Source organism: Pseudophryne corroboree, chromosome 6 (genome assembly GCF_028390025.1).
Source record: "Pseudophryne corroboree isolate aPseCor3 chromosome 6, aPseCor3.hap2, whole genome shotgun sequence".
NCBI lineage: Eukaryota > Metazoa > Chordata > Amphibia > Anura > Myobatrachidae > Pseudophryne > Pseudophryne corroboree.
Window position 1 is genome coordinate 693,257,359 of NC_086449.1, and position 12,718 is coordinate 693,270,076.

Below are 12,718 nucleotides of genomic sequence, written 5' to 3' on the forward strand. Positions count from 1 at the left end.
AACCAAGCACTTAAGTTACAGTGGGAGTCCCTGTTGCTGAAGTGCTTGATTTGTTAAACTGGGCATGTCCTTTTTAATATACAGCCTAAGGGTTTTCATTATGGGGGCATTGGTGATGGTCTTCTGTTTCTCGCAAGTCGATCCTTTACCAACTTATGTATCTTTCTAATAATGCTGTCTTGTGTGAGCTTGACAGCAGTGTATAATAAATGCATAAGAAAGAATAATAATTGTATAATACTGTTTTGTTTTGTTTTTGGGTTTTTTGGGGGGAGGCATTGGTTATTGCTCTAAAACAATTAACAGAATTATGGAGCATATTATGTATTTTGCAGTAATATTTATAAGAGAAATTTTTCACAACAGTCAACAGAATTGCTTGCAAGGTAGTAGATCATGGATAAGTAAAATATCTCTCTGGTTGTGGACTAGATTTAGGAGAAAAAACATGGTGTTAGCCCTCATACTAAGACTTTCTGATGCGCCTCATAAATGTACTACAGGGGTGTGTTACAGAATTAGGAAGGACGCGGGAGTAGTCTAGCCAGCAGGTCAGCCTCCTAATATTTGTTAATGTAACATAGACTGATTTGGAGTTGCAGCTCTGTAGTGCAAATATTCATATATTTTTTTTTACTCCTCTTTGAACCCTTGTCAGGAATCCTAGGCTATCAATGAATTAATCCATTTAAAAAAATGTATTAAATCAATTTCAATCAATTATTCAATCAATGCTTTACCTACCTGTCACTACATACTCCACCTCTATTTCTCTGTACTACCATGGGGCCACTTTTTTTATTAATGAAAACATTCTTTCTATGGGGTCATATAGATTTTTAAACTGCCATCCTGCCTGCAACTGCAGTGCAGCAATGTTTAATGGATGTGCTACATTCTTTTATGCTACCGCATGTTTGTGCCACTGCTCTTTTGCTTAGTTTAGCCAGCCAGGCTTTGACCAATATTGGTGAACAATATTGTCAAAATTGACTGGAAATATGGGAAATGAATGTTACTGATGTTAATAATCATGTAGGAACTAAAATAGGTCCAAATTACATGATTTTATTGGTTTTTATAAATTTTCAAGAAATCTAAAATCAAATCCGAATTCGAACTAAAACACTTAAGGATGGTTTTGGCTAAACCAAAACCAAAACACAAGGGTCAGCGCACATCTCTAATTGCAGCGCTCCCGTATAGTATGTAATTAAAGCTTTTAAATTCAAATGCTACATATTGTACTTGTATATAAATGAAACAAATCCCCTCTGTTAAAGAGCTAAACATCCACAATACAGCAATACTGATTTAGTAATGGTGGTGTGCCACAGTTGTATAGACAAGCAGTGTTAGAATGTTTTTTTCACAAATATATAGTTATTACAAAGTCACATGAAAGTGAATGCCTGACTGAAACAAAGCAGCAAATGGGGAAGTTTAATAAGTTTACTTGTACGTGGATCGGAATGATATATTGGCCATATCGCACAGTGTATATGCCCAACTGCAGATTCATGTGCGTCATCAGCGTGTTCATCCCATCTGATGTGCTGTAAGTCAGATGGGCTGACCCCGCTGATGACGCCATGCAGGTGAATGTGGGATGTACCTCTATATTGCACTGCAGGACACTGGATTCTGCAGTGTGTATGGCCGTGCGTTATATTGGTTCATCGGCTGTGCCATCACCTGAAAAACACATCATTCTGCTTTGTACCTAGGCTTACAGTTGCTAGAACTCACTGTGAAATATTTAATTTACCCCACATATTTCATACACTACATCCACAGCAGTCTATAATATAGACTTATTTGCTTCTTTATTTTATTTTATCAAATGACAAAATTTTTCCCAGTATCTGGTATTATATTTGCTCTTGATAGGTGGGTCAAGGAGGAGGGGAGTTTTCCCAGCTGAAAGTAATTACGCTCTCGCAGAGCAAAGAACACTTCATTGTATATGGTCACACCTCCACTTTCTGGGCCTGACTAAACTCTTGCAGTCCTGGCTGTAGATGCCCATTTAGGGTTACTGCTTATTCTCTTTGTCAGTCCACGCCTGCTATTATTGTAGTCATGGATCAGATAAACCTAGAAAAACTATGAAACTAATTTAGTAAGTTAAGTCAACTTTGTTTTTCTATTTGATGTATCCAAGTAAAATTTCTATTACACTCTACATGTCATTTTATATAACCGTTTGCTTTATTTTAGAATCTACCTGAAGGACAAGAAGAAAATGTTATTATCCCTATCAATGATACATCAAAAGAACTGATCCGAAATAACAGTCAAATAGAAAATATTGTGGCAGAGACTGATGAACATAAATGCAATACAAACAACATAAAATTAAAATTTTGGTTAAAAATCAGAGGAAAATTTGACATGTTTATTGATTTATTTACTGTGAAAAACCCTGAAAACATTGATCGTTATTCAAGAATTGTTTTTCCTCTAATATTTCTGATCATTAATTTATTCTATTGGGTTTATTACCTCTATTTTTAATGTACAGTACTTGCTTTTTGTATACAATAGCTGAAGACCATGTGCTGTTTACAGATACACTGCCTAAACTATATTCATTTTCACAGTATAAACAGTGTTTTTCTACTTACGTGTTAATTTAACAATTGCATTTTTATTATTAAATAAAATTACTAAAAAACGAAACAAAAGTGAGCATTTCACTAAAGTAAATAGTTGTTAAGGTGCCTTTTATTCAGTATGAAGGATTGCTATCATTTTGTTGCAAGATGCTTGTATAAAAGCTATTAATTAATATGAGAATCAAGCAATTAAAAAATATATCAAGCACAAAATATTTTCTTATAACCAAACTTTTTCAATCAAGCACGAAATTAACTTCAATTTTACAGACTCTTGTGAAAACCAATAAACACTGATAAAACCTATGTTTTAAATAATAATAATAATAATAATAATAATAAATTATAGTGAAGAAGAATACTAGAGAACCGTGTTACCTTGTCTATATGAATTTGTGCATTTTACTATATCCTAAAGAGATATATTTTTTCAGTGTCAAAAGTACTGCCACTGCATGGGGCGCTGTCATTATGGGACCTGAAATATTGGGTGGCCTGGCATTAATGGAACAGCCTCCTTAGGCCCCTGCTCTTACTAGCAGAAGAGCAGTGTGTCTGCCTCGTCTTAGCATTTGCTGATACAGGTCAAGAGCAGTGAAGCCCTGGTCTAATTTAAGACAATGCAGTTGCAATTACAGCAAAAATGATATTACATTTTAGCTAGATCCACTGAGTACCAAGAGGAACATCAAACACTAACTGTGCACTCCTGCAAAGTCTATGAGGATGTGAAACAAGCCCTGCTTCCCAGGATCCAAGTCACCCCAGAGACATAAAGTCACAAATTCCAAACTATGAACAAAATTCATGTCTCTGAAGGATGGTAGGATGGGAAACAAAGACGGCACAGCAAATTACTGACATTTTTCTGCTGGAACTATTATTGATTAACAGGGGCGGATTGGGATCAAAAACCAGGCGGGGAAATTTATGGAAGCAGCCCTCATGAAGAGGGGGTGGGGGGCTGTTGAGGGGGTGGAGTCTGTAGAGTGGGTGGGATTACTGCCTAGAAAGCCCGATTAAAGAAAACACGGAGAGTGCGCTGCAAAATTTTAGGGGTGTGGATTCATGGGGGAATGGGCGTGGCCACATAATACCGCCAATTACACCACACAGTAGTGGCGCTTATACACATTGCACCAGATAGAACCTCCTATATACACTGCGCCAGGTAGAGCACGTTATACATATTCCGCCAGATAGAGCACATTCTACACTTTGCGCCAGGTAGAGTACGGTATACACTTTACCTCAGGCAGAGCACATTATACATATTGCCCCAGGTAAAGCACATTTTCTCTGACGTCCTAGTGGATGCTGGGAACTCCGTAAGGACCATGGGGAATAGTGGCTCCGCAGGAGACTGGGCACAAAAGTAAAGCTTTAGGACTACCTGGTGTGCACTGGCTCCTCCCCCTATGACCCTCCTCCAAGCCTCAGTTAGATTTTTGTGCCCGAACGAGAAGGGTGCACACTAGGGGCTCTCCTGAGCTGCTTAGTGAAAAGTTTAGTTTTAGGTTTTTTATTTTCAGTGAGACCTGCTGGCAACAGGCTCACTGCATCGAGGGACTAAGGGGAGAAGAAGCGAACTCACCTGCGTGCAGAGTGGATTGGGCTTCTTAGGCTACTGGACACCATTAGCTCCAGAGGGATCGAACACAGGCCCAGCCATGGAGTCCGGTCCCAGAGCCGCGCCGCCGGCCCCCTTACAGAGCCAGAAGCAAGAAGAGGTCCGGAAAATCGGCGGCAGAAGACATCCTGTCTTCACCAAGGTAGCGCACAGCACTGCAGCTGTGCGCCATTGCTCCTCAGCACACTTCACACTTCGGTCACTGAGGGTGCAGGGCGCTAGGGGGGGGCGCCCTGAGCAGCAATAAAAACACCTTGGCTGGCGAAAATACATCACATATAGCCCCCAGGGCTATATGGATGAATTTTAACCCCTGCCAGATTACACTGAAAAACGGAAGAAAAGGCCGCCGAGAAAGGGGCGGAGCCTATCTCCTCAGCACACTGGCGCCATTTTCCCTCACAGCTCCGTTGGAGGGAAGCTCCCTGGCTCTCCCCTGCAGTCACTACACTACAGAAAGGGTTAAAAAAGAGAGGGGGGCACTAATTAGGCGCAGTATAAACAATACAGCAGCTATAAGGGGAAAAACACTTATATAAGGTTATCCCTGTATATATATAGCGCTCTGGTGTGTGCTGGCAAACTCTCCCTCTGTCTCCCCAAAGGGCTAGTGGGGTCCTGTCCTCTATCAGAGCATTCCCTGTGTGTGTGCTGTGTGTCGGTACGTTTGTGTCGACATGTATGAGGAGGAAAATTATGTGGAGGCGGAGAAAATTGCCTGTAATAGGGATGTCACCCCCTAGGGGGTCGACACCTGAGTGGATGAACTGCTGGAAGGAATTACATGACAGTGTCAGCTCTTTACAAAAGACAGTGATTGACATGAGACAGCCGGCTACTCAGCTTGTGCCTGTCCAGACGTCTCATAGGCCGTCAGGGGCTCTAAAGCGCCCGTTACCTCAGATGGCAAATACAGACGCCGACACGGATACTGACTCCAGTGTCGACGGTGAAGAGACAAATATGATTTCCAGTAGGGCCACACGTTACATGATTGAGGCAATGGAAAATGTTTTACACATTTCTGATAATACGAGTACCACCAATAGGGGTATTATGTTCAGTGAGGAAAAACTACCTGTAGTTTTCCTGAATCTGAGAAATTAAATGAGGTGTGTGATGAAGCGTGGGTTTCCCCCGATAAAAAACTGATAATTTCTAAAAAGTTATTGGCATATATCCTTTCCCACCAGAGGTTAGGGTGCGTTGGGAAACACCCCCTAGGGGGGATAAGCGCTCACACGCTTGTCAAAACAAGGGCTCTACCCTCTCCTGAGATGGCCGCCCTTAAGGATCCTGCTGATAGAAAGCAGGAGGGTATCCTAAAATGTATTTACACACATACTGGTGTTATACTGCGACCAGCAATCGCCTCAGCCTGGATGTGCAGTGCTGGGTTGGCGTGGTCGGATTCCCTGACTGAAAATATTGATACCCTAGATAGGGACAGTATATTATTGCCTGTAGAGCATTTAAAAGATGCATTTCTATATATGTGTGATGCACAGCGGGATATTTGCCGACTGGCATCAAGAGTAAGTGCGCTGTCCATTTCTGCCAGAAGAGGGTTATGGACACGACAGTGGTCAGGTGATGCGGATTCCAAATGGCATATGGAAGTTTTGCCTTATAAAGGGGAGGAGTTATTTGGGGTCGGTCTTTCAGACCTGGTGGCCACGGCAACAGCTGGGAAATCCACGTTTTTACCCCAGGTCGCCTCTCAACATAAGAAGACGCTGTATTATCAGGCGCAGTCCTTTCGTTCCCATAAGGGCACGTGGGCAAAAGGTTCCTCATTTCTGCCCCGTGACAGAGGGAGAGGGAAACGGCTGCAGAAATCAGCCAGTTCCCAGAAACAGAAGCCCTCTCCCGCCTCTGCCAAGCCCTCAGCATGACGCTGGGGCTTTACAAGCAGACAGGGAGGCAGTGTTGGAAGCCATTCACAAGCTGTATTCCCAGCAGGTGATAATAAAGGTACCCCTCCTGCAACAGGGAAAGGGGTATTACTCCACACTGTTGTGGTACCGAAGCCGGACGGCTCGGTGAGACCGATTTTAAATCTAAAATCTTTGAACACTTACATACAGAGGTTCAAATTCAAGAGAAGGGGACTACATGGTGTCTCTGGACATCAAGGATGCTTACCTTCATGTCCAAATTTACCCTTCTCACCAAGGGTACCTCAGGTTTGTGGTACAGAACTGTCACTATCAGTTTCAGACGCTGCCGTTTGGATGGTGCACGGCACCCCGGGTCTTTACCAAGGTAATGGCCGAAATGATGATACTCCTTCGAAGGAAGGGAGTTTTAGTTATCCCTTACTTGGACGATCTCCTGATAAGGGTAAGATCCTGGGAACAGTTGGAGGTCGGTGTAGCACTATCTCAGGTAGTGTTGCGACAGCACGACTGGATTCTCAATATTCCAAAATCGCAGCTGGTTCCGACGACTCGTCTTCTGTTCCTAGGGATGATTCTGGACACAGTTCAGAAAAAGGTGTTTCTCCCGGAGGAGAGAGCCAGGGAGTTATCCGAGCTAGTCAGGAACCTCCTAAAACCGAGCCAAGTCTCAGTGCATCAATGCACAAGGGTTCTGGGAAAAATGGTAGCTTCCTACGAAGCAAAGCCATTCGGCAGATTCCACGCAAGAACTTTCCAGTGGGACCTGCTGGACAAATGGTCCGGGTCGCATCTTAAGATGCATCAGCGGATAACCCGGTCACCAAGGACAAGGGTGTCCCTCCTGTGGTGGTTGCAGAGTGCTCATCTTCTAGAGGGCCGCAAAGTCGGCATTCAGGACTGGGTCCTGGTGACCACGGATGCCAGCCTGCGAGGCTGGGGAGCAGTCACACAGGGAAGAAATTTCCAGGTCTTATGGTCAAGCCTGGAGACATCATTTCACATAAATATCCTGGAGCTAAGGGCCATTTACAATGCTCTCAGCTTAGCAAGACCTCTGCTTCAAGGTCAGCCGGTGTTGATCCAGTCGGACAACATCACGGCAGTCACCCATGTAAACAGACAGGGTGGCACAAGAAGCAGTCAATGGCAGAAGCTGCAAGGATTCTTCGCTGGGCGGAAAATCATGGGATAGCACTGTCAGCAGTATTCATTCCGGGAGTGGACAACTGGGAAGCAGACTTCCTCAGCAGGCACGGCCTCCACCCGGGAGAGTGGGGACTTCACCCAGAAGTCTTCCACATGATTGTAAACCATTGGGAAAAACCAAAGGTGGACATGATGGCGTCCCGCCTAAACAAAAAATTGGACAGGTATTGCGCCAGGTCGAGGGACCCTCAGGCAATAGCTGTGGACGCTCTGGTAACACCGTGGGTGTACCAGTCAGTGTATGTGTTCCCTCCTCTTCCTCTCATACCAAAAGTACTGAGAATTATAAGACGGAGGGGAGTAAGAACTATACTCGTGGCTCCGGATTGGCCAAGAAGGACTTGGTACCCGGAACTTCAAGAGATGCTCATGGAGGACCCGTGGCCTCTACCTCTAAGAAGGGACCTGCTCCAGCAAGGACCCTGTCTATTCCAAGACTTACCGCGGCTGCGTTTAACGGCAGGGCGGTTGAACGCCGGATCCTGAAGGAAAAAGGCATTCCGGATGAAGTCATCCCTACCCTGATCAAGCCAGGAAGGATGTAACCGCAAAGCATTATCACCGCATTTGGCGAAAATATGTTGCAGGGTGCGAGGCCAGTAAGGCCCCAATGGAGGAATTTTCAACTAGGTCGATTCCTGCATTTCCTGTAAACAGGAGTGTCTATGTGCCTAAAATTGGGGTCTATTAAGGTTCAAATTTCGGCCCTGTCAATTTTCTTCCAGAAAGAACTAACTTTAGTTCCTGAAGTTCAGACGTTTTGTAAAAGGGGTACTGCATATACAGCCTCCTTTTGTGCCTCCAGTGGCACCTTGGGATCTCAATGTAGTTTTGGGGTTCCTAAAGTCACATTGGTTTGAACCACTTGAATCTGTGGAGTTAAAATATCTCACATTGAAAGTGGTCATGTTGTTGGCCCTGGCCTCGGCCAGGCGCGTGTCAGAATTGGGGGCTTTATCCTGTAAAGGCCCTTATCTGATCTTCCAGACAGGGCGGAATTGAGGACTCATCCTCAATTTCTCCCTAAGGTGTTTTCAGCGTTTCACGTGAACCAGCCTATTGTGGTACCTGCGGCTACTAGGGACTTGGAGGACTCCAAGTTGCTGGACGTAGTCAGGGCCCTGAAAATATATGTTTCCAGGACGGCTGGAGTCACAAAATCTGACTCGCTGTTTATCCTGTATGCACCCAACAAGCTGGGTGCTCCTGCTTCTAAGCAGACTATTGCTCGTTGGATTTGTAGCACAATTCAGCTTGCACATTCTGTGGCAGGCCTGCCACAGCCAAAATCTGTAAAAGCCCATTCCACACGGGAAGTGGGCTCATCTTGGGCGACTGCCCGAGGGGTCTCGGCTTTACAACTTTGCAGAGCAGCTACTTGGTCAGGGGCAAACACGTTTGCTAAATTCTACAAATTTGATACCCTGGCTGAGGAGGACCTGGAGTTCTCTCATTCGGTGCTGCAGAGTCATCCGCACTCTCCCGCCCGTTTGGGAGCTTTGGTATAATCCCCATGGTCCTTACGGAGTTCCCAGCATCCACTAGGACGTCAGAGAAAATAAGAATTTACTTACCGATAATTCTATTTCTCATAGTCCGTAGTGGATGCTGGGCGCCCATCCCAAGTGCGGATTGTCTGCAATACTTGTACATAGTTATTGTTACAAAAATTGGGTTATTGTGGTTGTGAGCCATCTTTCCAGAGGCTCCTCTGTTATCATGCTGTTAACTGGATTCAGATCACAGGTTGTACGGTGTGATCGGTGTGGCTGGTATGAGTCTTACCCGGGATTCATAAATCCTTCCTTATTGTGTACGCTCGTCCGGGCACAGTATCCTAACTGAGGCTTGGAGGAGGGTCATAGGGGGAGGAGCCAGTGCACACCAGGTAGTCCTAAAGCTTTACTTTTGTGCCCAGTCTCCTGCGGAGCCGCTATTCCCCATGGTCCTTACGGAGTTCCCAGCATCCACTACGGACTATGAGAAATATAATTATCGGTAAGTAAATTCTTATTATTTTTGGGCTTGAAACGTTGATAATAAAATATATATAGTATATATATATAGTATGTGACAGACAGCGACACTCCACACCGCAATAATGAGCCCCACACAGGAGTTATGTTTCAACGTTTCATTGCCTAAACATAATATACAGCATTTTCATCAGGAGGTCATGTATGTTTAGGCAATGAAACATTGAAACATACCTCCTGTGCGGTGTTCATTATTGCGTGGAGTGACGCTGTCTGTCGCATACTACATATCCTTCTACTGCGGAAAACCAGCTAAGTAATGGTGATATATGGAGTGCCAGGCTTCTGGATTTGTTTATATATATATATATATATATATATATATATATATACACTGCTCAGAAAAATAAAGGGAACACTTAAACAACACAATGTAACTCCAAGTCAATCAAACTTCTGTGAAATCAAACTGTCCACTTAGGAAGCAACACTGATTGACAATCAATTTCACATGCTGTTGTGCAAATGGAATAGACAACAGGTGGAAATTATAGGCAATTAGCAAGACACCCCCAATAAAGGAGTTGTTCTGCAGGTGGTGACCACAGACCACTTCTCAGCTCCTATGCTTTCTGGCTGATGTTTTGGTCACTTTTGAAAGCTGGCGGTGCTTTCACTCTACTGGTAGCATGAGATGGAGTCTACAACCCACACAAGTGGCTCAGGTAGTGCAGCTCATCCAGGAGGGCACATCAATGCGAGCAGTGGCAAGAAGGTTTGCTGTGTCTGTCAGCATAGTGTCCAGAGCATGGAGGCGCTACCAGGAGACAGGCCAGTACATCAGGAGACGTGGAGGAGGCCGTAGGAGGGCAACAACCCAGCAGCAGGACCGCTACCTCCGCCTTTGTGCAAGGAGGAACAGGAGGAGCACTGCCAGAGCCCTGCAAAATGACCTCCAGCAAGCCACAAATGTGCATGTGTCTACTCAAACAATCAGAAACAGACTCCATGAAGGTGGTATGAGGGCCCGCCGTCCACAGGTGGGGGTTGTGCTTACAGTCCAACACCGTGCAGGACGTTTGGCATTTGCCAGAGAACACCAAGATTGGCAAATTCGCCACTGGCGCCCTGTGCTCTTCACAGATGAAAGCAGGTTCTCACTGAGCACATGTGACAGACGTGACAGAGTCTGGAGACGCCAAGGAGAACGTTCTGCTGCCTGCAACATCCTCCAGCATGACCGGTTTGGCAGTGGGTCAGTAATGGTGTGGGGGTGGCATTTCTTTGGGGGGCCGCACAGCCCTCCATGTGCTCGCCAGAGGTAGCCTGACTGCCATTAAGTACCGAGATGAGATCCTCAGACCCCTTGTGAGACCATATGCTGGTGCGGTTGGCCCTCCTAATGCAAGACAATGCTAGACCTCATGTGGCTGAAGTGTGTCAGCAGTTCCTGCAAGACGAAGGCATTGATGCTATGGAATGGCCCGCCCGTTCCCCAGACCTGAATCCAATTGAGCACATCTGGGACATCATGTCTTGCTCCATCCACCAACGCCACGTTGCACCACAGACTGTCCAGGAGTTGGCGGATGCTTTAGTCCAGGTCTGGGAGGAGATCCCTCAGGAGACCATCCGCCACCTCATCAGGAGCATGCCCAGGCGTTGTAGAGAGGTCATACAGGCACGTGGAGGCCACACACTACTGAGCCTCATTTTGACTTGTTTTAAGGACCTTACATCAAAGTTGGGTCAGCCTGTAGTGTGTTTTTCCACTTTAATTTTGTGTGACTCCAAATCCAGACCTCCATGGGTTAATAAATTTGATTTCCATTGATAATTTTTGTGTGATTTTGTTGTCAGCACATTCAACTATGTAAAGAACAAAGTATTTAATAAGAATATTTTATTCATTCAGATCTAGGCTGTGTTATTTTAGTGTTCCCTTTATTTTTTTGAGCAGTATATATATATATATATATATATATAAACGTACGGTGGCACTCAGAAAGAACGACTGCAGAGGCAACGCTGATGCGGTCAACGTTTCAGGGATTGCTCCCTTTTATCAAGGTGTCTTAATAAAAGGGAGCAATACCTAAAACGTTGACCGCATCAGCGTTGCCTCTGCAGTCGTTCTTTCTGAGTGCCACCGTACGTTTTTCTATATGCTAATTTTGAGAGGATAGGCACCGGACCTGTTGTCACAGCTGCAAGCGTGAGTGCCAGACATTTGTCTTTTTCTATATATATATATATATATACAGTATATATATGCACATGCGTAGCAGCTCCGCTGGTGGCCATCTCTCAGTTAGCTTCAGGTTAACGCTGTTGCGATAGGAGCTAAGCACCGCTCGCGGCTGCCGGCCAGCATGATGGATAACAGCGGCCACAGAGGGGACGTCCGGACCAGCCAAACGGAATCTGGTCCGGCATCCCGGCATGCCAATCTGCCGCTGATTACAACGTACACAGGTGCTTATACCCCTTTCCTTTACTCAGTACACTCTTTGAAGCCTCACCTTTCCCTTTAGTCTTTATTCTCATTTAATCTCCCTTTCTTTTCTAGATCATCTCACTCACTTTTCTTCCTTTCTCATCTCTCACATAACATACTGACCTTGACTCTTTTCTAACCTCTTACACAGAGCATCTCACTATACACAGAGCATCTCACTACACACAGAGCATCTCACTACACACAGAGCATCTCACTATACACAGAGCATCTCACTACACACAGAGCATCTCACTACACACAGAGCATCTCACAATACACAGAGCATCTCACTATACACACTATACACAGAGCATCTCACTATACACAGAGCATCTCGCTAGCTTTCTTTTCTCTATCACCTACTTTTCTTTGCTGCCTCAGGTGTCCTAGTCTTTTCTTTCCCTCCACTGTCATTCCTAAGTCACATTCCTCTCTTCACTCTCACTTATCCTTATACTTTTGTGCACTGCAGCTTACTGTACTCACTACTAGTCTCTTCTTCTGTCTCACGTCTTCCTATCATGTGTAGTTTGTTAAATGGAAGCAGACAGTGCTGTGAAGAGTGCTGATCCCGCCCCCTGCTGACGTCATGAAGAGGTCGGGGCTTACAGTGTGAGGAAGTGCTGCACACTGACAGCCCACCGAGCACGAGCAGCTCTACACAGCCTGCAGCTATACAGACTGTGAAAGGGGGCTGTTTCTCAGCGCTACCCGATCTGAGCTAAGCTCCGATCGCGGTAGCCGGCCTGGTGGAGGAGAAAGTCAGCCCACTGAGGGGACAACGGGGCCAGCCTACCAGGAACTGCCGTGGTGTCCTGGCGTCTCAATCCGCCCCTGTTGATTAAGATGTCAGAGAATAGGTGTCTAATTGGAATCCAGAGTCCATA

General features: G+C 45.2%; 1 protein-coding gene across 1 annotated transcript in view; it reads left to right on the forward strand.

Annotated features, from left to right (window-relative positions):
* LOC134934664 (gamma-aminobutyric acid receptor subunit pi-like) overlaps positions 1-2,517 on the forward strand; it is a 53,292-nt gene extending 50,775 nt beyond the window's left edge. Inside the window, exon 9 of the mRNA XM_063930045.1 lies at positions 2,221-2,517. Within this exon, the coding sequence (XP_063786115.1) occupies positions 2,221-2,517 (297 nt within the window). The remainder of the gene's footprint in view (positions 1-2,220) is intronic.
* Positions 2,518-12,718: the final 10,201 nt, after the last annotated feature.